Source organism: Marmota flaviventris, chromosome 3 (assembly GCF_047511675.1).
Source record: "Marmota flaviventris isolate mMarFla1 chromosome 3, mMarFla1.hap1, whole genome shotgun sequence".
Taxonomy (NCBI): domain Eukaryota; kingdom Metazoa; phylum Chordata; class Mammalia; order Rodentia; family Sciuridae; genus Marmota; species Marmota flaviventris.
The window spans coordinates 46,080,969-46,105,022 of NC_092500.1; the positions used below are offsets into that span (position 1 = coordinate 46,080,969).

The window sequence follows — 24,054 nt, forward strand, 5'->3', positions numbered from 1 at the left end:
GAATGTTTGCCTAGCATGTGCAAGGCCCTAGGTTTAGTCTCTAGTACAGCAAAAACAAAAACACACACACATATTCATTTTATTACTACATTAAACATTAATAAAAAAGAAAAAATCTAAATATATAAGAAGACTTGCCACATTTATAAAATAAATTTTAAAGGGAGAGATTATGGTAAATGAAAGAGAACTGACATTTAATCTTGGCAGGGAGAATAATTTCAGGAGTCCTGTTCTGCCACTTTTTCACTTCCCCTACAATAATTTCCTGACTCATTAGTTTCAAAACCATTACCGGTTTCACATGATTGAGAAATGTTGGAATCATCACAGTCCTCAGAAATTCAATTAGCCAAACTGTTTTTTTTATTTTTTATTTCCCTCCAGGAATATGTTTCCAATTATTGACTTTCAGAGACTCTTAAGAGAAACACTGATTAGAGTCTAACAGCTTAATTCAACAAACACATTAAACACTCATATATTTTAAAAATATTCAGGACTTACTGGGAGTTAGAGCAACAAATACTCCATAAGGAGATTAAATAATTAAGCTGAATAATTGTTTTCTTCTTTTTTTGGAAGTACAGGGGATCGAACCCAGAACTTCACGCATGCTGAGCAAGTGCTCTACCACAACTATATTCTCAGTCTTGTGTTTTCACTTTTAAAGCGCATACAATTCATCTGGGATTTGGTGGCTTGCAGTTCATTCTCATTGTGGTGGTACTGGGGACATCAGATAAAATATCAGGAATATCAAATGATTGGGCCCTAGGGTATTCACTGTGCATTAATAGTCAGCAGCTGTTCATACCGCAGGCAGGTGCAACGTTTAAAACATCTCATTTCACAATTTTTCTCTTTAATAATTCTTTTTTCTAATTGAGGTGGAGTTAGAATTTCTGCAGCCAGTATTCTATATTTACAGCAGCTAGAAACAAGAAAGAGATATAAAGCATAGATAACTCAAGAAGGGAAAAATACTAAAGATGGAATGAACTTCTGTGACAAGTCTGTGCTTTCCTGGTAGTCCCATGTGATGTCTCTTCTTGAAGTCTTCTTCAAAAGCTGCCTTGGGCCACATACACTTTGCAGTCCTCTATTATGTTATAGTATAATAATAAATAATCACCTTTAAGCCACCTAGGCAGAAGCACATAATATTTTATTATATTGTTACATGGAGCTCTCTCCATGAAAGTGTTTTTAATATAACTGCCCACCTACCCAAGAAGAGTAGTTGAATTAAATATCCAATTAACAAAAGATGTTACAGAAAATATACGTAGGATTAAAAAAAGAAAAAAGGACAGAACCTCAATTCTTTATCTGTAGTTTTCATATCCAAGAACTATGGATTGTTTCTTCACAAGTTTGGTGACAAAACCTGACATGACTTAACCTGAGGCTCTTTACATTCTTTAGTCATCACCTTCAGTAGGGCTATTCATAACTCACCACAAAAGTAGGAGTGCATTTGATAATGGGTTTCTACCCTGGACTTTTTTAGTAGCTTTGAGTGAAATATTCTATGTAGATCCTATTAGTTTTTTAAATTCTGAAAAATTTTGATCCCAAAACACAACTAACCCTAAGTTTTCAAACAAAGGATTGTATAGTAATCTCTCTCCACACTGTTAATGACATGGTGATTGTACCAAACCTAAAGCTGGTCCCAGTAAGTACTTTTGTCCCTTAGTATGTCATGAGGATGAATTTCTAGGAAAAGAGGAAAGGCACGTTCAAATAACACATGGGCTGCATGAAAAACCGACAGCAATGACAAGAGATGCAGCTGCAAGACAGTGCACGATTACCAGAAGCTATCAACCCTAGTGCTCTGCTGATTGTTGTCTCCCTAAAAACAAGACATTCCATTCTTTTGATGCTTCCTTTAAATACAGTGCTTTAAATACAGATATTCTTAATTCTGGGGTTCTCAACCTGGCTAGATATTAAAATCTATCAGAGGGTTTTGTAAAAATACCCAATGCGGAGTAGGCAATGCGGAGTAGGCAAGGACATCATTTTAAGACATTCTGATTTACTTGGTTTAAAAAAGGGCCTTGGTAACAGAGTTAAAAAAAAAAAAAATCTCTACATGAATCTCATGTGCACCTAAAGCTTTATAAAATTTCAATTCCCAGGCTATATCCTATATCAGCTAAGTCAGAATTTGGGGGCATGGAGCTTAGACACAAGTTTTGATTTTTAAAAACACACAGGCCAGATGCGATGGCACATACCTATAATCCCCGGAAATTGAGGCAAGAAGACTGCAGGTTAGAGGCCAGTCTCAGCAACTTAGCAAGACCCTGTCTCAAAAAAAAAAAAAAAAAAAGACTGGGGTGTAGTGCCCCTGAGTATTGAACTCCGGTACTAAAAAAAATTTTTTTTTAATTTCCCAGGTGCTTCCAAAGTATACCTAATTTCAAAACCAATGTTGTGATCCACTGAGTTGATTGAATGACTTAAGAATTAAGGATGTAAACTATTTTGTTTTCCTTCCTAAACCAGTCAGTTCCAAATCATCACTATAGTTGGGTCACCAATGAAGAATTCTAAGCTGTCTCCACTCTCAGCTGGCTTACTCATGGAGTCCTTTCCCAACTTCTTTAAGGGGAAAGGGAAGAATGGTACAGAAATGACAGGAGAAACATCTTAAGATATATTTGGTAAAGTACTCTGTTCCTTGTTAAAACTTCTAGTACATGGTAGGTCACAGTGAAGAACAAATTTGAAAATTTTAAAGCTACAGTGTAAAGGAGGGCACAAATTAGAAGGTACGTAATAGGAAATCAAAGTATTTTTCCAGTCATTTATAAAAGAAAGCTAGAAAATGCATTAAAAAATCACCCTTTTGTATAAGTAAAAAGAACCAATTAAAAAAATAGGTAAGTGAAAGGAAGTCTAACAGGGTAGAGGAAGGAGAATGGGGGAGGAGAGGAAGGATTGAGACCTGAAATCAAACTCTATGCATAATTGGTCAGGATGAATCCAACTACTGTGTATAACTATAATGATCTAATAAAACAACAACAATAAAAACTAGTGTCTTGGGTCGGGGTGAAGGCAGAAAGGGAGAGAGGAAGTGCTGGAAAGTGATACTGGCCAAATTTTACTGTTATATTGTATGCATATAGGAATATGTAACAAATCTCATCATTATGTACAACCATAATACACCAATGAAAAAAATGTGAAAAGAGAAAAAAATTGAATTCAATATAGTTTATTTCAGTGCACAACTGAAATATATAATAAGGTGCACTTTTTTAGATAATTTTCTTTGATTTTAGTTAGAAATTATTTTCACACTTTCTAATTGTCATATGAAAAATAAATTTACCTTTTTTATTATTAACCTGGAGTGAGAGAATAATGTCACATAATTCACTAGGACCAATCTTTGCACTTTTCATAATTACTTGTGACTGGCAAGGTAATGAGAGAAGGTCAGGATAGTATGCTGAGGTTTCCACACAAAATAGCTTAAGCCATTAAAAATGAATATAACATTGGGGTAATTTGTACAGTGACATTTTTCTATTACAATTGGGAACCATTTTAAAATGTCATCACTCTCAATCCTGACACTGGTTTAAACAAAGCAAAATAAAATTTCCATTGACTACGTAGATCTTTCAGTTCGATATATAGCAATATGTAGAGAAAATGTAGCTCCCCTGATCAAGAAGCTACATTCAGCAGAAGGAAAATATGCATAAGTTCTATGCAATCTTCTCTTTTTCTAGAAAGATACTAGCTTTTAAAGTGAGTTGATGAAACCGTGGAATTCCATCATAATAGAATATGGAAATAGTTCACATTTTCACTTTAACATTACAATTATTATTATTGTTAGGATAAAACTTAGAATTGCAAATTTATTTGAACTCACCAGTTTCAACCAATGGAAATGAAATAAAGTTCACTCTCTGGGCCAAAACCCCCAAGCAGCTGTCGGGAGCAAGAGGGCAATAAGAACAGAAGAAAATAGATTCACTGCATTGTTATCAAGAATGGGTTTCCCTGCTACGTGCTTTGCATTATTTGTAGGGTTGTTGACTACCATGCCAGTGCTTTCATCCAAACCTGGAATAGAAAAGAAGCAAATAAGAAGATTCAGATACTAGATTAAAAAAAGAAAATTGGCTTTTTCTCCAAAAGAGACCACCTTTGAAAAACTCTCAGTGACTTGTACAATGACCTTAGTGAATAATTTAAATGGTGAGATACATGGAACCTTTGATTACAAAAGGCCTCTTTGAATAGGTAAGTTTCAGCACATCTCAATAATATTCTCTCAATACCTCTGGAGTTCCTTCGGAATTAGAATGGAGAACAATAAAAGGACAGGTGGCCCGAAACTGGCAGGCTAGGCCTGCCTTCCCAGTAGTTTCCCATCAAAGCCAACCTGTGAGGCTCCTCAGAATAGGGGTAAATGTATAGCCTCAGCACTGGACACACATGGCCTAGCATGGTGATGAAAAAAGAATGCTATGGTTTGAATGTTTGTCTCCCTCCAAGATTCATGTTGGAATCTAAGACCCAATGAGATAGAATTAAGAGTTGGGGGTGCTGGAGATGTGGCTCAAGCGGTAGCGCACTCGCCTGGCATGCGTGCGGCCCGGGTTCGATCCTCAGCACCACATACAAACAAAGATGTTGTGTCCGCCAAATACTAAAAAATAAATATTAAAAAATCCTCTCTCTCTCTCTCTCTCAAAAAAATCTTCTTCTTTAAAAAAAAAAAAAAAAAAAAGAGTTGGGGCCTTTGGGGAAGGGATCAAGTCATGAGGAATTAATTCTCAAGAATGGGATTAATGCCCTTATACAAGAGGCTCCTGAGAGCTGCCTTGTTCTTTTGCCTGTCTGCCTTTCACCATGGAAGGATGCAGAAACAAGTATCATCTTGGAAGCAGAAAGAGAATAGTGTCTTGTTCTTGAACTTCCCAGCCTCTGAAACTATGACAAGTAAATTACTTTATTGTTCTCTTTGCAAATTACCCATATAAGGCATTTTTCATAGCAGTATAGACTAAAACAGAAGCACACAAAGATTTAGGGAATAAACTAACCTCTTCCACTGCTCACATTTTATTTTTCAACTCACTCAGTGTAAGAAGTTTTCCCTGCTAGAACCCATTTCAAATAAAACCTAGGCTTCTTAAAAAAACAAAACAAAACAAAAAAACCCACATGTACTATTTGTGTAGATAGAGTCTCTGTCTCTTTAGTATAAATTAAAACCAGATTGCTTCTTCCTAAGCATCTGAATGAAATTAGTAAAACTGAGAGAACAAACATTCTGACAAGTGGAGAGGGGAATAAAAGGATAAGTAGATTATCTTGGGTTTGAAGAGCATGGGATGGACTGAACTCAGGAAACCTTCTCTAGCCTTCAGTCTCTTCATGATGTCAATCAAAGGAGAAAATATAGTTGGTGAGCATGTGCAGGAAATACACACCTAACAGGAAATATCTGTAGAATGAAAGGGCCAGACAGCACCAGAAGCAAGACACAGAATTTTGAGGAAAACTGATTCTACCATTTACCTTGAGTGGGACTTAAAACTCAATGGTGGCATGCAACTGTAGCCCTAGCTCCTTGGGAGGCTGAGGCAGGGGCATCACTTGAGCCCAGGAGTTGAGACTAGCCTGGGATATCTAGTTAAATACTACCTCAAATAAAACAAACTACTCCAAAACTCAATGGTGAAGACAGCAAGCATGATATCACAGTAGGAAAGTAGGTAATGTGTATGTAGTCATATTAGTATAATAACTATCTATCAAATGGACTTGAAGAAAACAAATGGAAGGAGGTGCATTAAAATGAGCTGATCCTAAATGTCCTACTTTCCTGGGATTAGATGGCTCATAATCAAAAGTGTCTATTCCTTGCACTAATGTATCTTCCCTTCTAATCACTGCTCTGCAGAACTCATTCTTTTTCAATGAATTTAACACAAAAGAATTAAAAAAAAAAAAAAAAAAAACTGTGGAAGAGATTCTTCCCTGTCATTTCTGGTCCTTCAACAATCCTGTATCTTTGGGTTTCTTTTCCTTTTTACATCTTTAAAATAAAAATTCCATATTTTCCCCCATTTCTTTGAAAAACCAATAAATTACAATAATAATGTAATGGTCTTACCAGTAAATTGCATTGTTGCCCCTAAATATGAGTCCACAATTGATCCTAGCAATCCGGCTAGACCTCCAAATGCAATAATGGGCCACTGTGGAGCAGAAATGTCTAAATCACTCACAAAAACCAACTGTGTGAGGAAGTATGCAATGCCCACAAAGGTACCACCAAGAAGACTTGAGGCAAGTCCCACCATTGTAACACCTCCATTGGTTCCTAAGAAGAAACATAAATAAAATCATCTGGTTAATAATCAGTACATAGTCAAACAAAACTACGTAAAGTCAATTACATAGCTTTGTAACATTATGGTAGCTATGTAATTAACATTAACTTGAAAGAGTTCTCTTTTTAATTAAAAAAATTTAAGTGAATCACAAAATTGTATATATTTATGGTATACCATGTAATATTCTGATACATGCATATATTGTGCAGTGTTCACATCAGGGTATAGATATCTCCTCAAAAATTTACCATCTTATAATGTTTAAGGGTAAAAAATTGAAAATCCTTTCTTATAACTTTCTAAACATATACAATACATTACTGTTAACTCTAGTTACCCTACTATGCAATAAAACAGCAGAAGTTCTTGCTCCTATATAACTTAGTCCCCAGTAATTAAACTTTTCCCCTCACTCTCTCTCCCCTATTCTCCCTAGCCTCTGGTAATCACCATTATAAACTCAACTTCTATACAGTCTACTATTTTGGATTACAAATATAAGCGAGATCATGTGGTACTTGTTAGAAAGAGTTCTCTTTAATGCAATCTCTAGACTATAGCCTATTTAGAAAATAGTCCTTTTTCTTCAGTAACTTTCCAACATTCTAGCAGTGAACCAGAATGGTTCAGTGGAGCTAGAATGCTATTTCTCTGTGCCTTAGTTTCCTTTTTTTTTTTAACGATGAAAACAATACAAGAACAAATTCATATGATTATTATGAGTACTAAGTGATATTCTATGTAAAGCAGCCAGGATAGTGCTTTGAGCATAGTAGGTCTTCAAAATGTTAGCTATTGTAAGAATGATGATAATGAAGAAGAGGAATAAAAAACGAAGATGAGAAGAAGGTGGAAAAGAAAGGAAAGAAGAGAGAAGATTTTAAAAAGGAAGTAGAAGCAGTTGCTAATGGTAATAGGGGACAGAGATATACCTATATAAATCCTTTACTATCCACACGGGATTGGTTATACCAAAATCCTCGAATGCTCAAGTCCCTCACATAAAATGGTGTAGTACCTGCACATAACCTATGCACATCCCACCTTCCACATAATTTAAATGTTCTCTAGATTACTTATAATAAATACTAACACTACACAAATGCTGTTTAAATATTATTATACTGTATTATTTAGGAATAATTGTAAGAAAAAAATCTAAGTGTTCAGTATAGACAATATTATTTTTCTTTAGACATTTTTAATCCACTGTTGGTCGAAACAATAGATTTGAAAGACTATGTTAAAAGCACTTATTACATAATAGGATCTCAAGAAAAACTCTATTCCTTATATTTTCCTTTCCCACTGATTAAGTCTGTGGGTCGGTTTCTATATTCTTGTACTGTATATCCAGGTCTTGTTAATGTTTCCATCAAATATTAGTTAATATCAGCAATTTAATATCCTGTAGCAATTTTCCGATTAAGAAAACCAAATAAAATTCTTAAAAGGCACTTAAATACATTAACAGGGGTGTTTTTGTTTTTGTTTTGAAACTCAAATCAAGACTCACCCACTGGAACTTTCTCCCAGGTTGTTATTAGCCTTGGTGGGCTTTTACTCAGTACTGTGCCAACTTCTGAAGCCCAGGTGTCTCCAGCAGAGCAGGCCAGTGCAGCCAAGAGAGATAAACACATCCAGGAAGCAGTGTACTGCTTAGAAAAATCGATTGGTATTTCCCCGGGGCCATTTTCTATCATGTACAGTAGGGCCAGCTCAGTAGGCACAGCTCCATTACAGAACACCTGGATCCAATTCCTCTGCCCTCCTAGAAACAAAGAAGTAGATAAAAAACATAAGAAATGTTTTCTTCTCAAAAGGAAATGCATGCAGTTATAAGAACTTTATCTTAAAGTGTAGAAAAATAAAAAAGACTAATTTTTTTTTAAAGTTTTAAAAGTAGTATGGCCCATTCACCCTCATTTTATGCTGGTATTAATAATCTAAAATAATTAACGATAGACTCTAGAGCTTCTAAAATGTTGCTGTTATTTCCTATTGCAGTAAAGTAAATGATAAATAAAGCTACTAAAGTAACTCTCAAAAATGATCTGCTGACAGTCTAAATATGTTCTGATTAAAAGCTTATGTTATTAAATTGCATTTAAAAAAAAAAGCTTATGTTAGGATAAAACAGTTTACCATTTTGAGTAATGTTGAATGTAATTAATTTTACCTTCCTTATATTCTGAATCTAAACGCTTCTTTGCTTCTCCTTTCCATTTTGTGAGTTTTGAAGAAGAAAGGAAAAACATCAGCAAAGAGGTAAAAAAGCTGAAATTTGCAATCGTTAGGATAAATCCAACCACTAGCCCTGAAAGAAACATATAGACACAGAATTATACTTAATCCATATATTAGTGCTGAAAAACATTGGTGTTTTTCAGTAATTTTCATATTACAACATGAATGTACACTTCTAATACATTTGCAATTTACTAAACTATTACTAAACAGTAAACTGAATGTCATTTTAATTCACTGATAAAATTTTTTTTGCCATATTTTGATCTCCTTTCAAACAATGTTTTATTATTTGAGACAACTGTTTTATAATCAAATTGTAAAACAGAATAAATGGCAGTGATTTTATTATTAAACAATACATATTACACACATACACTCAAATACATAGTTTGAATAGAAGGCTAATATAGAGAATTTTCAAATTACTATGGCCCTCTCTGAGGTTGTAAAGATTACGGTTTTCCAAGTTTCTTTTACGATTTTCCCCTATAGCCTGGATTTTTTTCCCCCTAGTTTACAGAGGAAAGTCAAAGTTAATCTTTTTATACTTTTCTAAAAAAAACTTTCATATATTCTCTTGCTGAATCTCATAAACTATGGTGAGGGGAGTTTTTCTTAGCTAAACTGTCCTATGTAAATCCATAAAATGTTACATGCAACTAAAAATGGAATATGTTCTGTGAATGTTATTTTATACTTTTAGACTTTTCTGTCTCTTTAGATATTTTCCCCCACTTCAGTGCTGAGCCCAGGGATGCTGAGCTATATCCCCAGCCATTTTTATTTTATTTTGAAACAGGGTTTCAAACTTGCAATCTTCCTGTCTCAGCCTCCTAAATCGCTGGGATTACAGGTGTGTGCCACTATGCACAGCTGTCTCTAGATTTTGTGAAGGTAAACAAAGAAGAAAGACTGCATTTATTCATTTTTCAAAGGGTGACTGATTGCAAGGAAGTCTTATACAATCTGTAGTTCAGCCAGGAAAACAAAGAAGGAAACTTATACTTCATGACACAGGAGGAGGGGGTAAAGCAAAGAAAAGATTGTAATCTCTCAGTGATGTGGGAGACTAAGGCAGGGGGATCACAAGTTCAAGACTAGCTTCAACAGCTTAGTGGGGCCCTGTGTCAAAATAAAAAATAAAAAAGAACTGGGGATGGAGCTCAGTGGTAGCATGCTCCTGGGTTCAATTCCTAGTACTTGCTGTGGGTTATACAGGAAAGCGGTTATAAAGCCTCTCTCTAGGTAATTCCATAGGGAAGAGTAAACATATTCTGGAATGGGTTAGCCTTAAAGGCCTTTTATTACAAAATTTGAAATTATTCTTGTGAATAAAATTTGGTGGTAGAGGGAGTAAAGTACCTTCATATTTATTATAATGGTTACTTAACCCTATAAAAATGAGTCAAAATATAATGAGTGAAATTAGCCATCTATAAAGATGATAAAAACGTAAAAGAGACAAGTATGTGAATCTTAAGGATACACCAAATTCAATCAAGGTGACCCCAGGAAGTCATATGGGGATGTGACTGCCCTGAGAACATCTTAACCCAATGAATACCACTTTCCATTTGAAGAGTATGCTAATAGCTGGGCCCAGTGGCACAAACCTGTAATCCCAGTAGCTCAGGAGGCTGAGGCAGGAGGATCTTAAGCAGACTTAGCAACTCAGTGAGATGCTGTCTCAAAACAAACAAAACAAAACAAACAAACAAACAAAATACACCCCCCCCACACACACATAAAGGGTTGGGGATGTGGTTCAGTGGTTAGCATCCTTGGGTTCAATCCCTGGTATTTATTTTTTTTTTTAATTTTTTTTATATTTTCTTTTTTTTTATTTTTTATTGTGGGTTGTTCAAAACATTACAAATTTCTTGACATATCATATTCCACACTTTGATTCAAGTGGGTTATGAACTCCCACCTTCACCCCATACACAGATTGCAGAATCACATCAGTTACACATCCATTGATTTACAAATTGCCATACTAGTGTCTGTTGTGCTCCACTGCCTTTCCCATCCTCCACCCTCCCCCCTCCCCACCTCTCCCCTCCCCTCCCCTCCTCTATCTCTACCTCCTCCACTGTATAACCCTGAGGGTCTCCTTCCATTACCATGCAATTTTCCTTCTCTCTCCCTTTCCCTCCCACCTCTCATCCCTGTTAAATGTTAATCTTCTTCTCCTGTTCTTCGTCCCTACACTGTTCTTAGTTACTCTCCTTATATCAAAGAAGACATTTGGCATTTGTTTTTTAGGGATTGGCTAGCTTCACTTAGCATAATCTGCTCTAATGCCATCCATTTCCCTGTAAATTCTATGATTTTGTCATTTTTTAATGCAGAGTAATACTCCATTGTGTATAAATGCCACATTTTTTTTATCCATTCGTCTATTGAAGGGCATCTAGGTTGGTTCCACAGTCTTGCTATTGTGAACTGTGCTGCTATGAACATCGATGTAGCAGTGTCCCTGTAGCATGCTCTTTTTAGGTCTTTAGGGAATAGACCAAGAAGGGGAATAGCTGGGTCAAATGGTGGCTCCATTCCCAGCTTTCCAAGAAATCTCCATACTGCTTTCCAAATTGGCTGCACCAATCTGCAGTCCCACCAGCAATGTACAAGTGTACCCTTTTCCCCACATCCTCGCCAGCACTTGTTGTTGTTTGACTTGTTAATGGCTGCCAATCTTACTGGAGTGAGATGGTATCTTAGGGTGGTTTTGATTTGCATTTCTCTGACAGCTAGAGATGTTGAGCATTTTTTCATGTACTTGTTGATTGACTGTATGTCCTCCTCTGAGAAGTGTCTGTTCAGGTCCTTGGCCCATTTGTTGATTGGGTTGTTTGTTTTCTTATTGTCTAATTTTTTGAGTTCTTTGTATACTCTGGATATTAGGGCTCTATCTGAAGTGTGAGGAGTAAAGATTTGTTCCCAGGGTGTAGGCTCCCTATTTACCTCTCTTATTGTTTCTTTTGCTGAGAAAAAACTTTTTAGTTTGAGTAAGTCCCATTTGTTGATTCTAGTTATTAACTTTTGTGCTATGGGTGTCCTATTGAGGAATTTGGAGCCCGACCCCACCGACTGTAGATCGTAGCCAACTTTTTCTTCTATCAGACGGCGCGTCTCTGATTTGATATCAAGCTCCTTGATCCATTTTGAATTCACTTTTGTGAATGGCGAGAGAAAGGGATTCAGTTTCATTTTGTTGCATATGGATTTCCAGTTTTCCCAGCACCATTTGTTGAAGATGCTATCCTTCCTCCATTGCATGCTTTTAGCCCCTTTATCAAATATAAGATAGTTGTAGTTTTGTGGATTGGTTTCTGTGTCCTCTATTCTGTACCATTGGTCCACCCGCCTGTTTTGGTACCAGTACCATGCTGTTTTTGTTACTATTGCTCTGTAATATAGTTTGAAATCTGGTATCGCTATACCGCCTGATTCACACTTCCTGCTTAGAATTGTATTTAAAAAAAAAAAAAATGTGCTAATAGATGGATGTAGTCTCTTTTACTGTGGATCATTTTTATAAAACACTTTTTTTCTTTAATGACATTGTCACTTTTGATAATGTAGTTGCCTCATTCAAATAAAAAATATCATAGCACATTATTGTACTTACTCTTGGTGCTCCAAGTGTCCCAGATTTGTCCAGCAGGAGTCCCTTTAACCTGGCTGCTAGGCTCTTTTGACATGACCCCATCCTCCCCCCCCCCCCGCCCAATATAAAAAGATATTTTAGGTTCATCCCAAACCTAACTTGCCCCATCTCTGGAGGCAGCCATTTCTCTGAGAAGTTGATTAATTTTAGTAGGTATTGAAACCAAGATCTAGGCTCTCAATGTACTCTCATGGTTACTGGGGTATTTTTGTCATATGTGAAGAGGGCAAGTGAATGCACATGCACATATAAATATACAGACAACTACATACATAAGTATATACACACATACATACATATTTTAGAGATGACAAGATCACACCAATTCTAATCTATCGCTATAGATTCTCTTCCCCACTCCTTTCTCCTCCTTCCCCCACCCCTGATGGGGATGGAACCCAGGGCCTCCAGCATGTTAAACATATGCTCTACCACTGAGCTATACCCAACTCCTGGCCCCATATTTTGTCAATTTTATTTTTTACTACAAAATGTTCTAACCCTGCTTACTCTATGGCTGACAATTTCTGTTCTCTGTAATTCTCAAGATAAATATATTCAGTTAGTAACTGAAAATTTTATTATTAAATAATATCCAATTAAATAAAAATACAATAGATATTAAATAATTTAATATTAATATTTATTTAATAAATCTATTCATTTACTAAATAAGTACTAAATAAATAATATTCTATTAAATAATATAATAGGAGACCTGGTTGTTATTCCCATTATAACCCATTTTACCACTGCTCAGCTCAAGGTTAAGGTACTATAATCAGGTAGTTATTAATTGATTTAGCCAGAGATGCTTAATTACTGGCATTTTATTTAAGGTTAGTGTATTTTAATTGTGAGTTAAAGAAACAGGGTAACTTGGTATAAAGCAATAATAAATAGCTTCATCTCTGGAACTGAACAGTCTAGAGTTGAGGCTTTGGCTGCTCCACCTGCCTCTGTGTGACTAGGAAAAGGGTCCCAACCTCCTCAAGCCTCAACTTCACATTGGTGGAATGAGAATATTTCCTAACTCAATGGCTTGCTGTGAACTGTTAAGAGGTAATTTTTGGAATATGCTTATTATTCTACCTAGGATGTAGGAAGCCCTCAATAAATGTTAGCTAATATCAGTGTTAATAACAGCAACTATAGTTCCAGTGGCTCAACAGTGATAATGATAAATACTGTGTCATTGTATTCAACCTTTAATTTTCTTCCACTGATTTTTAAAACATTACAAGAGTAGTACATGGCTATTTGAATGGAAAGCCAAAACATATGAAGTATAAGCAAAAGACAAAGTGTTTTCCCTCTCCCCTTTATAAATAGTCACTGTCAAGAATCTGTTCGTCTGTCTTTAAACAATTCCAAAGTGGAATGGCTCTAAAATAATTTATGTGCATTATAACAATGCTACAAAAGGTATTCATATCCCTTTTACTTTGATCATCCTAAAATACTACATGAAGTGACTCATGTTCATGATGATGTCAGGTTTAGATTTAAGAAATAAATTTAAGACACTCTTTGAAGGAACGATTTCATTCATGTAGCATTAAAATATCTTGGCTTTTTGGCCACTCCCAGCTATATCTGAATTTTTAGATGAGTAGCTGCTATCTTTTGTTCATGTCTAGGCCACCTGCCCACTCTACCCCAGGAATCTCTAATTCTCATTAATAAGAGATTCATATATACAACAATAGGGTGCTATAAAGAATTTGAAAAATTAAGATTATTGCTGCTGTCTTTTTGAGCTTAAAACAGGTAACTTCTGTACCCAACAGATGCCATCTGGGAGGGAGGGGAACAACACTGTTTACATGTGTCTGATAGTGGAAGTTATGCAACATCCCAAATTGCAATCAAGGTAATCTGAGTAATCTCTGGGAAGCAAAAATGAGAAAGGCAGGACTGTAATTTTGCAGGAATTTAATAAAATGAATTCTATTGTTTAATACATAATCTGTCTAGAGTAAAACTGTGGGGATAAAAAGATGGCTAGTTAACCCTGAATGTGGAAAGTGAAGGCCAAAAGAGACAGGTTAGCAGACTTATTGAACCCTGCCCAAGGGAAAGGGCCCTTGACCTGTGGACTTGCATTACTGTTTCTCAGACTTCGCACTCACCAAAGCAACCTTCTAATTATAATCTGACTTCTCACATGGTTTGCCTACAAGAATAGGGCATGCCTGAACAGTGATTTTTATATTCCAGTTTGCCTGGTAGTTCGACATTCTATGAGATTAATAAAATGGCATTCTGGCTCATATAGCAATCTCTTATGACAATGAGCAGCACCTACCTAGTTTTCTTAGTTATATCAAATCTAGGAACCTAATGTTGTGAGGTTTCTACTTAAGAGAGACTGAACACCAGACATGAACTATAGTGACTAAAAACAGGTAACACACCCTTGTGAGACAACACAGAGTATCACCATGGGCCTTTACCAGTAACACCTCACCTTTGCTGTGCACTTTCCTTATGCTTATAGCAACTCCTCCTGAGGGGATCAGATAGAATCAAACCTATCATTTACTGACTTCCCTCAAGAGAAATGTAAGTCATATGATAGTAAGATTTTAATCCATATTATTCACTGTTAAAATTCTAAGTGCTCAGAATAGTGACTGGCATACATGGAACCATCACTAAATATTTGTTGAAAATTAATGAAAAATGGTAAACCATTAAGCCTAATTTCTTGGCAAATGAAACTGAAACTCGCCATGCCAAAAGCCTAATAATAAACTGTCCGTGTTTACATGTTCAAAGAAAAGCTTCCAATAATCTGTCAGAACCATGTCAACAACAAGCAGACAACACTTCCCTTGGAGTAAATTGCCTGCCCAGTACCCAGGGCTTTGTAGCTCACGAATACTTTTCCACTCACCCCCTTCATTTCATCCTCTCTCTCCAGGAGACCAGGGCCTTCACCTCAGTGTCTGAATTAAGCAGTGCCTCATCCCTTTCCCATCCTATCAATACTAAGGTATGTGTACCTGTATCATGAAGGACTGACTCTAAGTACTTAGATCTTCAAGAAAGTTCTGTAACTCCCATTTATTAATTCTAAGCACACCAAAAGCTAAAAGCATGACACAGCAAAGCTTAGCAAACATTCCTTAAAACTGAAGAGTAGTAGTGGAGGGAGAACAATAATATCTGTTATTAAGAAAACACATATTATATCTGTCAGGTGTCAGGCTAAGCATTTTACATCATGCATAACTTCTCATGGTAAACTCAATGCTACAGATGAATACCATCACTTCTTCAGGAAAGTATTACCAACTACTATGATATACACTGACTTTTTTTTAATATGTATTTTTTAGTTGTAGGTGGACACAATATCTATTTCATCTTTATGTTGTGCTGAGGATGGTGCCTCATGCTTGCTAGGTGAGCACTCTACCACTGAGCTACAATGCCAGTCCCGAGTTGACATTTTTTTTTGCTGGAAATTGAACCTAGAACCTCATGCATGACAGGCAAACACTCTACCACTGAAATACATCCCAAACCTTTCTAATATACTTTGAATAAACATTACATTTTTTTACCCTTAAGGCAAGGAAAGTCCTAAACAGAACATGTCATAGAATAAAAGGATTCAGAAAAAGGGAAAAAGTTTTTAAGTCAATGTATATCTATTTTTCTAAGCACCTATTTTGTGTCTAGCACTAGTCAAAGAAACATAGGACACGGAGGCTTAAGACACATTCTTGGTCTTCAAGGAGTTTATAATCCAGTCAGTAGGTGTCCTTTGATCTCAAGCAGATCAAGTTGCTTATTATAATACCAAGATAAGTTTTAGAAACATACATATTATATTTTTGCTACCTGACTTTTCAAACATCAGTTACTACTCAAAAAGAAGTTAAAAACATTTTTCCCTCCATTTTATTTGACAATTTCCATCTAATAGTGCTGGCAGCAAAGTAATGACTTTATCAGATTTGAATCCTATTCAATGTGAATAACTCATTAAATCCTACGAAGCCTCAAACCACATAATCTTCCAAATTGGAATACTTCATTTACTCTTCCTCTAGGAGAATTAATTTCAGTTTTCTGAAACTTTCCTTGTTTTCCCTCTAGAACTCTGAATCTCTCTCTACACTAATAAGAAGAAGTATATAATAAGAAGTATATATACTCAGCGGCTTGGGAGACTGAGGCAGGAGGATTGCGAGTTCAAAGGCAGCCTCAGCAAAAGTGAGGCACTAAGCAACTCAGTGAGACCCTGTTTCTAAATAAAATACAAAATAGGGCTGGGGATGTGGCTTAGTGGCTGAATGACCCTGAGTTCAATCCCTGGTATGCCCCCACAAGTATATATAATGAGGTAGGAGAGAAGTTGGGGGAATGAGTAGAGATAAGGAGAAAGAAACTAATGTTTGTGGTAATGCTAAATTAATAGTCATCCACATAAAAACCATTGTTGAAAACAGATAATCATTAACACTCAATGTTTATATGTTTTATAGATTATAAAGGCATGCTGTCTCACACATTATCTTCTTTGAGTCTCGCCAAAGGCGTGACCTATTTCATAAGAGATAAAGAAAGTAAGGATCTTAGGAGTTAGATGACTTGCCAAAATTCACATCAAGTACAGGTGTCAGAATTAGTTTTCAAATATATATCTTTTAATTCAGAATCAAGGTAGGTAGGAGAGGAGTAGAGGCCCAAGGGCTAAAAGAGAACATATGGTAGTAGGAAAGAGACAAAGGAGAGGAGAAAAGTAAGAGAAGGAAACCAGGACAATACATAGTATGGAAGTCAAAGACAGAACTTCAAGAATTTGGGGGCTGGGGATGTGGCTCAAGCGGTAATGCGCTTGACTGGCATGCACGGGGCACTGGGTTCGAACCTCAGCACCACATAAAAATAAAATAAAGATGTTGTGTCCACCGAAAACTGAAAAAAACTTGACCCTTCTTAGTATCAAGGCAAGGATACCTGAGAATTTTTTTTTTTTTTTTTTTTGGGGTGGGGGTACCGGGGATTGAACTCAGGGACACTCAACCACTGAGCCACATCCCCAGCCCTATTTTGTATTTTATTTAGAGACAGGGTTTCACTGAGTTGCTTAATGCCTTGCTGTTGCTGAGGCTGGCTTTGAATTTGTGATCCTCCTGCCTCAGCTTCCTGAGCTACTGGGATTACAGGCGTGTGCGACCATGCCTGGCTGAGAGAGAACATTTTTTAGTAAAACATAATTCTATGTTTTTATACTCAAACAGAGCTTTTTCAAATTATTTGTTACAATGAATTAATATTGCCAAAGTGCTAAGAGGAATGCCCAGAACATGCTTAAGTGTGACATAAGCATTTGTTAAATAAATAATACATAGCCATTCCTAATACTCGTTGATTATATTATGACACAATTTATATAAAAAATACCAGTGTGTCTAGCTAACTTTAATTCTCAACTATCCCATGGGGTGGAGAGTGGAAATAAACAGAATTTTAGCAATATTTCTCAATTCTGAAGAAAGGGAATTAGCATAATTCTGAAGAAATCTGCCTACCTTACAATACATGTTGGCTCATGTGTCCAGTGAACAAAAAACTTTATGGTAATTGTTTCACTTAATCCTACGACCCTAAGAATAAAATCAGGGATAGATTTAGGCCTTGTGGGGCGCTATACTTTTAAAACTTAGAGGACGCTCTTGAAGAAAAAAAGAGTAAAAAATACCTTTTACTTATGCAAAATTTACAAAACCATAGGACCATAAGAGCACATTCGTAGGGCTCTCCCCAAAGGCCTTGGAAGGTACCATTGCAAGTGAGATGACCTCAAGTTTAAGCTCCATGGACTGCATGATATATACTTTTCTATTAGATATTGAAAACAGAGAGAGAGAGAGATTAATAACATGAGACTCTCCTGAAGCCATCACTACCATTCAGATTAATTCTGCCTGATTCTAGTGCTTGTTCTTTTACCATCACATTATCTTGCTTCCATGAAAGTTTAGTCTAGTTTATAAAACTTTACGAGGAATGCCTTCTGTACATAAATATGGAGGGGGAAGAATGTACTTACAGGGCAACAGAGGCTAAAGATTAATAGTATTTTAAAGGTTGGCTTAGTAAATGACTTCAAGAGCTGCCAGTTCTACATAATCCTCATCCTATAGTAATAGCATCCCATAGGAAATATTTAGGGGTAACCTTCAAGGCTTGGTTCTTTCAACAATGGAAGGATACTAAAGTTATCTTGTCAAATCAGATCATGCCACTCCTCTGATTTGAAGCAGAGAGATTCCACCTACTTTAGAATAAAAGCCTTTCTGTGGTCTACCAGCTCCAATATAACCTGGTCTTTGCCTACTTTTTCAATGTTATCTCTCATTACTTTTCTTTTTCTTACTATTCCTAGTCAAATGAGCCTTCTTCTCATTCTTAAATAAGCCAGTCCTGTAGATGTCAGGCCTAGCTTGTTATTCAGCCCAGAATATGCTTCTCTTAGACTTTCTCATTGTTGGCTTCTCTGGGTTTCAGCACCAAATTACCTCCTTATGAGAAAAACATCTGATGCTCTCCTCTCTACAGAAGAATGTTTTAGATCTTCCACCATATATACTTTGTTATATTTTTTTTTTTTTCATAAAATTCATCATTTGAAAAGTTTTACAGATTTACTTATTATTTATTGCTCCTAAAGAATAAAAATTCTAGGAGAAGTGAAACTTTGTCCTTGTTCATAGCTATACCCCCAGTTTCTAAGAACAGCAGTACACAGTAGTAAGTGGTAAGTATTTGCTAAAAGAATAACAAATGAGTTCCACATGGTGACTCACATCTATAATCCTAGCTACTCAGGAGGCTGAGGCAGGAGGATTACAAGTTCAAGGCCAGTGAGGCCCTGCCTCAAAATAAAAATAAAAAGGACTAGGGAGGTAATTCAGTGGTAGAGGGCCCAAGTTCAAACCCTAGTAATAGAATGAATAAATAAACAAACAAACAAACAAACAGCCTGTCACAACTCAGTTCTGAAAAATTAATCTAGACTACGAAGAACACCAGGTTTGAACTGATCTGCTTGAAATTACTCAAGCAATTTTCAATAGTTATTCTTTCTAAATCCTCCATTTACATCTATGAAGAGTGTCAAAAGACTAACTAATCTAACAAAAGGAGCATAATAGTTAAGGTCCTTGTAATTCTATCCTAATTAATCTACTTTATGTCAATTATGAAGTTAAATTTGTATGTTACACTAAAAGTATGTTTGTTCCTGAATTCTGACAGAATAGGAATGTTGAGCAATGCATAATTTATTATTGTCTAAAATATGTAACATTAAAATTCATAATCTTATATTCAGAATTTAAAAAACACAAGTTTATATTATATAAACAAATACTTATTATATAGTTACTTTAAGCATTGTAAATAAATACATACCTCCCAAAGCTCCACTGTAATCTAGGCTTTTCTTTTTAAAGCCATTAGAGACAATCAAAACAGGAACAACAACCGAAAATAGCCAACGCCAGGGAGAAATAGGCCGTAAGTTACCTGAAAAGTTATAAATATACAGCATGAGTCATGTGAAGTCTGCATAGTTTAGTTTTGTGAATCAGCTTTGATAACAGCATTCTGGATCAAATACTGTCCTAAGTAGAGGAACTGAGATAAGTCATCAAAGTAGAACATTTATGCTGAGACTTATGTATTTTCAGAGGGGTAGTCTTCCGGGGGAATAGTCACTATTACAAAGTTTTCAGAACTTTTTATAGCTATTTATGATGAAGAGTATCTCAAACATTTTTCTAAAGGTTACATCCAGCTCACAGATATTTTGTTTAGTTCATGGATATTTTAGCTAGCATAGTATTTTCAAATAATTGAGTTAATATTTAAAGATGAGGAAATTTCATATAAAAATTCCTATTCTTAACGTCTGTTTAAAAGAGAAACTGACCAACATGGCAGAACAACTGAAGAAGAAAGGCCACCTCCTTTAGAGGGGCCACAACCTTTCCATTTAAAATTTTCACCACTGGTACTAAAACTGAATGATTTCTTTATGGTAAAGAAAAACATGAATAACTGTTTGTGCCCATCTTTTTATAAAAAATGGGAAAATAAAAGACAAAGAAGGTCAAGTTAACAACACAAAATAGAAAAAATCCTATTTCTGGATGTGAAAACTATTGATCCATGTCTAATATGCAAAAATCTGCACAGCTTCCTTCATTTGCATCAGGCACTTGGGCCTAGGGGGACACTTCAGTTTAGACATTCTAGTTCTTTCTATTTAGTTACACAAGAAGTTTCTTCTCATCTCCTTTCCCTCAAACCCTCTCCCCTACTATGCATCATTATCAATAATCAGTCCCAAAAGCTCTGTACAACACCTGATTATTTATATGTCTTTTTGCACAAGGACTAAGTTCTGAAAGAGCAATCATAATCACATAACCATACATGAGTTCAACTATACATGAGTTCACTTTCTCATTCTCCTTACCACTTTTTCCTTTGTTATGAACTGACCACTGCTGTTTTTATAGAGGTATCAAGGAACTTTGTATACAGGCACGCTTATGCTCTAAAGCAGGATCTGAATCCAAAGTGCCTAATATTTATACAAAGTGGCTTCAGGCTTTAAATGGAGACCTTCTTTTTTTTTTTTTTGGCAGTGCTGGGGATCAAACCCAGGGCTTTTGCTTACTAGGCGAACATTCTAAGATTGAGCGATACCCTCAATCCTAGAGTTCTTTTGAAGTTATCAAACAGCAGACAAATTCTTCAAATCCTTTAAATTTCCAAATGTAAAGATTATACTGCTTTTAATTTTTACTACAGAATACATAAAATTGATCAATTGTATTACAAATATTCTTATCAAAATTAAAATATCACTGAAATTGCTTCACAAATGTTTTATGGTGCTTATTTTTCACCAAAGTGGACAAAATAATTATATGAAATAAAGACATTTTGAGTTAGGTATAAAGAGTATTACCATAAAGAGCATTTACTAAAATTTTTAAAATGTTCATGGAACTGTTTATATTATCAGGTTAGTAAACTAAATTCAGGCTATCAAAGGTAAGACACACAAACATTCACAACCATTCAGAGGATGTGTGTGGAGAGCAGGTATGTTCTGCTCTGAGTTGCTTCATGCTGTATAGACCTGCAGTGCCTAGCCCTGAGTTACTCCATTTTATAAAGCAGCAGTTTGCCATTAGCTGCTCCATTTTGAGTACAAGTGTTTAGGCGAAAGATTCGGTAATTCGTCTGGGTAAATAGATAACCACAGATATTGTACATACCGAACATAATGACGAATAACCCTCAGATGCACAAAACAATGTGCAAACTGATACATTAATTGTGCTAATTAAAAATGACCACTAGTGAACTTATTAATTTAAATCAGCACATGGTGCACAGGTGTTTCAAACCCACATCACAGAAACCAGGCATGCCTGTGAGTTTATCAAGTTTCACTAGATGCCACACCTTTATATGAAACACACAAAAAGGAAGAGAACCTAGAGGCATGGGACACACTGAGCCCCTCACCACATCATCTCAACACATCAAGAGGTTGAGAGGTAACCAAATTCCTGTCTCCAAGGCTTCAGCTCAATTTGATCTCCCTCCTTGACACAGCCCATTTGAAATTGCCTAGAATAAGTACCCAGCCTTGACAGCTCCTTCCCCTGAATAAATTCTTTGGTAGGTTTATAATTTTATCTGACCACCTACATGACTCTTTTTCGCTTGAATCTGCTCTCTGCTTTGCACTGAGTGCAGCCTCCAGAAACCCCTGGATCACTGTTAACCATTCCTGAAAATTATCTATCTTTGCATAAAGTGTTACAGATATTAATAAATATTGGAATGGAATAAAAGAATTTGTGATTGTCTCAGTTATGACACCAAGTAAACCATAACTATTTTTGCTGAATTAACACTGATAAAAGTTACATAGCTTGTGAATTTGTTATTCAATAAATTCTGATATTGTGGGCTGGGGATGTGGCTCAAGCGGTAGCGCGCTCGCCTGGCATGCGTGTGGCCCGGGTTCGATCCTCAGCACCACATACAAAGATGTTGTGTCCGCCGAAAACTAAAAAAAAATAAATAAATATTTAAAAAAAAATTCTGATATTGTGAAAAGAGACAAACATGTCTGGTCCATGCTAACAGCGTAGCTTGCTCACGGCGTCAGTTTTGGATTTTATAAAGGTACAGTCTCAAATTCCACCAACTACAGAAAAACAATTTAGAACATTCCTACTTACCATAATAGGTGCTAGCAGTCATTGACATAATCCAGAAAGCTAAGGAAATGCATATGATCAGGCTCAATATTACTATGTTTGTAATCATCTTCATGTATCTTTTGCATACAGTGTCATCAAGATCTGTCATGGAAAATAAGGATATGAACACCTGAGGGAGAAAACAGAACGTTTCTAAGAGAAAGTCATTTAAGTTGCCTCCAAAACACTCATTTAGAGGCAAATATAGATTCCAACATCTTCCACCAACACAAAAAGAAATATAAACTCAAACTCCTTCCAGAAATGTGCTGATGGAGAGCTCCAACTCGTCTGGGCGAGAAGGCTCACTGTTATAAGCAGGGGTGCACCCTCTAGGGCTGGGTCTCCACACACTTGGACTGCGCTGGGACTCCACGGGAAAGGCGGAAGGGAAAGCAAGGCAGCCAATAGGCAGTCAGATCTGGAGAGCTCCGCCCACCGCCCGTCGCAGCCTCCCCGCATGCCTTCCACCCGAGCAGGTCCTCAGTTGCAAACAGGCAAAATGAGGCACCCGAACCTGGGCGAGTCGGGGAGCCGAGCCCCAGGCGGCCGAACGCTGACACGTCCCGACAGCTGCCTGCGCTGGCCCAGGTCCCAGTCCAGCTTGCCAGGGCCGACAGCCCTGGACCCAGCTCGTGCTTCACAGCTCTTTTCCCCCTTGCGGCTTGCGTCTGTGCGCATGCGCTGTAGTCCGTCACGTAGCGCTTCGCCCACTTGAGCATTTAAAGGGGAAGCGTCGGGGAGGTGCTGGAAATCTGGCCCGACGCGTTTGCTCTGCGGTGTTCCTAAGCCCTTAGGTTTGGTGACGTCCTAGACCGGGTAAAGTGAAACTGCAAGCAGCGCAGTAATGGAAAAGCGAGAAGTAACTGATTTTAGAATCAGTAAATGCATTTCAAGCATAATATTCTTATGTTCTGTGAGGGCATGCCAAATAACGTTATGACTATTTGGGGGGGGAGGAGAATGTTATGTTGTAGAAACGGAATTTTGTGGTTTAGGAAATCATTTAAAACACACAGTTTAGGTGGGAGCGGTTGACACAGCCTGTAATCCCAGACTTTCGGGAAGCAGAATGATTGCACGTTGGATGTCAGCTTTGACCCTGTCTCAAAATCCAAAATAAAAAAGGCTGTGGATGGAACTCAATGGTGAAGTGCCCCTGGGTTTAATCTCAATACCGCAAATAAATAAACGAAATTAAAGTAATAATTGAAACACGCTGTTTAGTCCCTATATGGGCCAGACTCTAAAGATAAAGCTAAACTTCCTGATATTAGATTCTCATATAATGATTTTCATAACACCACTTAACATTGTGAAAACGTCTGCCCTCGCACTCATATTTAAAGTATGTGCCTTCGATTCAATTTATTTAAAAAGCGAAAGTCTTCTTAGCATTAATAATATATCTTAGCTGATTTTGTGTTTTATTTGCAAT

General features: G+C 36.6%; 1 protein-coding gene across 6 annotated transcripts; it reads right to left on the minus strand.

Moving 5' to 3' along the window:
* Positions 1 to 343: 343 nt before the first annotated feature.
* On the minus strand, positions 344 to 23,281 carry Tmem19 (transmembrane protein 19). Of its 6 annotated transcripts, none has more exons than XR_003580771.2 (8): positions 22,596 to 22,746; positions 19,738 to 19,851; positions 8,563 to 8,700; positions 7,900 to 8,154; positions 6,161 to 6,370; positions 3,905 to 4,098; positions 2,250 to 2,318; positions 344 to 934 (listed from the first exon to the last, which is right to left on the minus strand). XR_003580771.2 is itself a non-coding variant. In XM_071609679.1 (8 exons), exons 2-7 carry the CDS (start codon positions 22,687 to 22,689, stop codon positions 3,935 to 3,937), a joined length of 975 nt encoding a protein of 324 aa, XP_071465780.1. In that variant the 5' UTR covers positions 22,690 to 22,718; positions 23,134 to 23,281; the 3' UTR covers positions 344 to 1,146; positions 3,905 to 3,934. The 6 variants fall into 6 exon arrangements, 4 of the variants coding, with proteins under 4 accessions (XP_071465780.1, XP_027778456.1, XP_027778514.1 ...); XR_011707056.1 differs by having other exon boundaries at positions 344 to 1,146; XM_071609679.1 differs by lacking the exon at positions 2,250 to 2,318 and adding an exon at positions 23,134 to 23,281 and having other exon boundaries at positions 344 to 1,146; positions 22,596 to 22,718.
* Positions 23,282 to 24,054: the final 773 nt, after the last annotated feature.

Coding starts and splice junctions, on each gene's coding strand:
- Tmem19 (XM_027922655.2), bottom strand. CDS start 22,725: ATGACAGATCTTGATGACACTGTATGCAAAAGATACATGAAGATGATT. Junction 19,852..22,595: donor GACTGCTAGCACCTATTATG/GTAAGTAGGAAT, acceptor ATAACTTTTCAG/GTAACTTACGGCCTATTTCT. Junction 8,155..8,562: donor AGATTCAGAATATAAGGAAG/GTAAAATTAATT, acceptor CTTTGTTTCTAG/GAGGGCAGAGGAATTGGATC.